The sequence below is a fragment of the Dipodomys ordii genome, unplaced genomic scaffold (assembly GCF_000151885.1).
Source record: "Dipodomys ordii isolate 6190 unplaced genomic scaffold, Dord_2.0 Scaffold79, whole genome shotgun sequence".
Classification (NCBI taxonomy): Eukaryota; Metazoa; Chordata; class Mammalia; order Rodentia; family Heteromyidae; genus Dipodomys; species Dipodomys ordii.
In genome coordinates this window covers 3,324,658-3,329,818 of record NW_012267295.1, presented here as the reverse complement: position 1 = coordinate 3,329,818, position 5,161 = coordinate 3,324,658, and the positions used below count along the sequence as shown (strand labels likewise).

General features: G+C 57.0%; 1 protein-coding gene across 1 annotated transcript in view; it reads left to right on the top strand.

The window, feature by feature from the left end:
• The first annotated feature begins 6 nt into the window (after positions 1–6).
• The window catches only part of Kdelr3 (KDEL (Lys-Asp-Glu-Leu) endoplasmic reticulum protein retention receptor 3), a 9,449-nt gene continuing 4,294 nt past the window's right edge, over positions 7–5,161 (top strand). The window contains exons 1-2 of the mRNA XM_013024846.1: positions 7–186; positions 4,513–4,613. Coding sequence (XP_012880300.1) covers positions 96–186; positions 4,513–4,613 — 192 coding nt within the window. The 5' untranslated portion in view covers positions 7–95. The remainder of the gene's footprint in view (positions 187–4,512; positions 4,614–5,161) is intronic.

Below are 5,161 nucleotides of genomic sequence, written 5' to 3'. Positions count from 1 at the left end.
CGCGAGGCCGCGGCCCGGGACGTGGCAGCGCCCCGCGCGCCCGAGAAAGTTGCCTGGAAGTTTGCTGCCGCGGCGCGGGAGCGGCCGGCGGGACCATGAACGTGTTCCGAATCCTCGGCGACCTGAGCCACCTCCTGGCCATGATTCTGCTCCTGGGGAAGATCTGGAGGTCCAAGAGCTGCGCGGGTGAGGAGCGCCGGGGGGGGCCCTGCCCGGACGGGGGGAGCCTGGCCACACCCTGCCCCCCCGGCGGCCGGACAAGGGGCCCCGGGATTGCTCAGGGTGGGGACCCCGGCCCCAAGGGCTCAAAAAGAGCTCTTCCCCCCAAAGTGAGGAGCGGGGCGCGGGGACCGCAGGGAGGGGGTCGCGCCCCCCAGTCACCCACTGGGGAGGACACTCAGCAAGCGGCCCCCCCTTTCCCGGCAGGATCCATCCTCTCTTCCCCCGCCTTGGGGTGACCCTGGGCGTGCTGTGGCCGGTGCCCCCCAGCCCAGGGCCCGGGACGCCCCAGGGGTCCGGCCTTCGCCCGGGTCGCCCCGCTCAGGGCTGGGCCGATGGTCTCGACATCGCCGGGACGGTGGGAAGCCGTCCGGCCTCCCGTGCCCTCCTCGCCCGGGTGGGGACGGTGGCGTGGGCGCAGGGGCCGCGTGGCGGGAGCGGCCTCGCGCTGCGGGGCGGGGGGCCCGGAAGGGCGCACAGCGTTGAGACTCTGGGGGTGCGAACGTGAGAGGCCTCAAAGCCCAGACCCAGAGGATGACGCAGGGAGAGTGGTCCAGGGGGGAAAGGCCTTTTTGTATCAGGCTGAGGAGGGGTAGGGGGGGCGGGGACGCCCCTCTTTGTGGAATCTGGAGGGGGAGCAGGTGGAGGCCCCCCCCAGGGGCTGGCGAAAGCAGGGGGCCGGGGGGGGGATCCTTTGGAAAGGCAGAGGCCATCCGAGCGTGGAGAGGTCTGCACCCTTTCAGGGTCTGGCTCCAGCAAAGTGGGCCAGGATGCTGAGGGGCGACGGGGGAGGGGGAGCCCGTCCCAGCCCGCGGGGCCCGCGGGGCCACGCATAGTGCTAGGCTCCATGGCCGTCCAGGCAGCACTGAGCAAATGGGATGGCTTCTGAGGGGCCTAGGTGCTGGGGCGGGGTATGCACACAGTCCATCAGCACCAAGGGGCCCGGCTCGATGCAGCCAGGCTCCACCCTGTGACACTGGGCCCCTGCTGTCTGGCCTGCGCCTTGAGAGGGTGGGCTGCCCCTGGCCATTCTTGCCCACGTGGGCTCCAAGATCCCCTTGGGGACTGGCCAGACTTGGGCTGGCTATTCTGCGCTGGTCTCCATGCATGTCCTGCCTTGGTGGAAACCATTGATGTCTTTTGAAATTCAAAAGTATGAAAGCACAGCCGGTATTGGTGGCTCACACCTATAATCCTAGCTGCGCAGGAGGCTGAGATGTGAGGATTGTGATTTGAAACCAGCCTGGGCAGAAAAGTCTGTGAGACTTTTTTTTTTTGGGGGGGGTAGGGTTGTAGGGCCTGAACTCTGGGCCTGGGCGCTGTCCCTCAGCTCTTCAGCTCAAGGCTAGCACTCTACCACTTGAGCCACAGCACCACTTGTGGCTTTTTTCTTTTTGCTTATGTGGTGCTGAGGAATCGAACCCATCCAGGGCCTCATGCATGCAAGGCAAGCGCTCTACCACTGAGCCACCTTCCCAGCCCATTCGCGAGACTTTTATATCCAGTTAACCAGCAAAAAGCCAGAAATGGAGGTGTAGCTCAAGTGGTAGAGCACCAGCCTTGAGCAGAAAAGCTAAACAAGAGCCCAAGGGCCTGAATCAGGGCGCGTGCACACGCACGCACGCGCACATACACACAGAGTGAGAGCAATGTGGTCAATGACCAGGGCTTCCAGGAGAATGGGTGTGAAGCCCAGGGCCCCACCAGCGGGGATGGATGTGGCCCATGTTCCCCCACAGGCTGCCTCCTGGACTGTCCTAAACAGGTTCGCTCTGATATGTATCTGTGAGGACATAGAGGTGGCCCTGTGTGTGTCCAGCCCAGCTTAGAGCTGGTCTTAGCCCCAGTCTGCACAGCCCCCTGCCCTGGGCTCCCCTGTCCTTTCCCCAACGTGCACAAGCCCCCTCAGTACTCTATTTGGGTCCTCATTATTCCTCATGTCCCATGTGTGAGAGGATGCTCAGTTTATAAGTGAGGAGCTAAGGCCTGGGTCTGCGTGGCACCAACACCCAGCCCCAGCGTCCGCCGTGACAGGAGCGGCTTTAGCAGTGTTCCCCCTCAGTCGTTAAAAATGGCCCCCATGGGGGGAGGGAAAGTGGAAGAAAACAAGGGAGGGGGTAACAATGTTCAACAAGAAATGTACTGCTGGGCGCTGGTGGCTCATCCCTGTAATCCTAGCTACTCAGGAGGCTGAGATCCGGGGATCACGGTTCAAAGCCAGTCCAGGCAGGAAAGTCCGTGAGATTGTTATCTCCAAAAAGTGGAAACTTTTTCCCAGAAAACTGGAAGTGGTGCTGTGGCTTAAAGTGGTAGAGCGCTAGCCTTGAGCAAAAGAGCTCAAGGACAGAGCCCAGGCCCTCAGTTCAAGCCCCATGACTGACAAAAATTAAAAAGAAACTCCCCCCAGCTCCAACAGCCTCCAGCGCCAGAGGTGTGCTTAGTAAAGCCACGTAGGTGTAGGTGTGTGGTGGACCCAGCTGCTGGGTCAGGCCACACTGGTCTCAGCCCACACGCAGACATCATTTGGAATAAAATGCAGATGCCCTTACCCTGTCAGGGGAGCAGGGGGCTGGGGAGGAAGCCGCGCGCGCAGGAGCTCCTGAGCTGGGACAGGGCTTGGTTCTATTTTAAAGGCGTTTGGATGCCACTTTAGGAGCTTGAAGCAGTGACCAGGCATCGTAGCTCATGCCTACCATTCAAGCTGGTCAGGAGGCAGAGATCTGGAGGATCTGGGTTCAAGGCCAGCCCTGGGGAAAGTTAGGCCCCTCTCAATGAGATGTGGGTGTGGTGGTTCATACTTGTCATCTTAGCTACTTGGGAGGTGGAAAAATGGAGGAATGAGGTCCAGGAAGAGTGAACATAAAGTGAGAGCCTATCTCAAAACTAACCAAAGCAAATAAGGCTTGGAGCATGGCTCAAGTGGTAGAGTGCCTGTTTGGCAGTGTGAGGCCTAGAGTTTCAATCTCAACACTGCCAAGAACAGAAAAGAACTGGGAGGAGAAATTTAAAAGAAGGCTCATGCTTGTAGTTGTAACTACTCAGGAGGCTGAGATCTGGGGATCATCATGGTTCAAAGCCAGCTCGGGCAGGAAAGTCCATGAGACTCTTACCTCCGGTTAATCACCAGAAAACCGGAAGTGGTGCTGTGTCTCAAGTGATGGAGCACTCACCTTGAGCTGAAGAGCTGAGGGACAGCACCCAGGCCCAGAGTTCAAGCTCCATAACCAACCAAAAAAAAAAAAAAAAAAAGAAATTTAAAAAGTAGCCCTTAGGATGCTAGATAGAAAATGGAATTGGGGTGGGGGGGACAGCAACAAAGGGTTTGGTGAGATCATTGAGGGGTCATTAGAAGAGGGTGACTAGGCTGAGGGGCAGTGGAATGGGGGAGTAATGGGGGAAGCTAAGTGATGTTGGGGGGAACTAGACGCTGGTGACTCACATCTATAATCCTAGCTACTCCGGAGGCTGACATCTGAGGGTTGTGGTCGGTCGTGGTGCTTGAACTCTGGGCTTGGGCCCTGTCCCTGGGCTCTTCAGCTCAAGGCAAGCGCTCTACCACTTGAGCCACAACACCACTTCTGGTTTTCTAGTGGTTTATTAGAGAAAGAGTCTCACAGACTTTCCTGCCCAGGCTGGCTTTGAACTGTGATCCTCAGATCTCAGCCTCCTGAATTGCTAGGATGACAGGTGTGAGCTACCAGTGCCTGGCTATGACTATAATTTTGATAACCAAGAAAGGGATTTTTAAACCTGCATTTTGGAAAATCAACTCAAATGCTGCCCTCTTTGCACCTTCTTCCCCCTGTTCTGGTCTCCTTGGTAAATTGCACCCAGAGTCACTGAGCTGGTCCCCAAGATGGAGCTCTGGGGTTGGAGTGCAGAGACACCACAATACCCCACACAGCCCAGCTCATCACCCCAATCCCCCCTCACCCGAATACTGGCAACTTGGTGTTCAAGTCTGTTTGTTTTTTGCTAAACCTGGGGTTTGAACTCAGGGCCTGGGCACTGTCCCTGAGCTACTTCTGCTCAAGGCTAGCACTCTACCACTTGAGCCACTGCACCACTTCCAGCTTTTTCTGTGTATGTGGTAATGAGGAATCAAACCCAGGGCTTCATGCATGCTAGGCAAGCACTCTGCCACTAAACCACATTCCCAGCCCGTGTCCGAGTCTTTATGAGAGGAGTGGCTTCCAGCTTACTGAAGGGAACAGGGACTCCAGTGGCGTGGGTGGGGCTTGTCCTGGTCCTCCAATCTGTGTCCTCATTGTCTCCTGCCCCTTCTTGGCACAGGCATCTCTGGGAAGAGCCAGATCCTTTTCGCACTGGTCTTCACCACCAGGTACCTGGACCTCTTCACCAACTTCATCTCCATCTACAACTCAGTGATGAAGGTGAGGGCAGCGGCCGGTGGCTGTGGTGACAGTGATGGTGGTGATGGTAGCGGTGATGGGATTGCTGCAGCCTGGTACCAGCCCCTGGTTTGCTGCACGGCCAGGGCCTCCAGCCTCCCTGCACTTGTGCCCCCTGTGCAGGGAGAAGGTGGTACTTGAATTTAGCGTAGAGGGTTTGCATGGGAGAAATGAAGTAAAGTTAGCCAGGCATTGGTGGCACACCCCTGTAGTCCTAGCTCCTCAGGAGGCTGAGATGTGAGGATTTCTGTTCAAAGCCAGCCTGGGCAGGAAAGCTCATGAGACTTATTTATCCAGTTAGCCAGTAAAATGCCAGCAGTGGAGTTGTTCAAGTGGTAGAGCGCTAAGTGTTGAGCGCAAAGTTAAGGGAGAGCACAAAGGCCCTGAGTTCAAGCCCCAGTGCTGGCACCAAAATAAACAATAATAAGCAAGGTAATTGATGCCAGTGCAGAAAACTCTACCATATAACAAGCATCTAATAAAGATTAGCCACTGCATACCCGGATGCTAAAATACACCCATTAGATGGG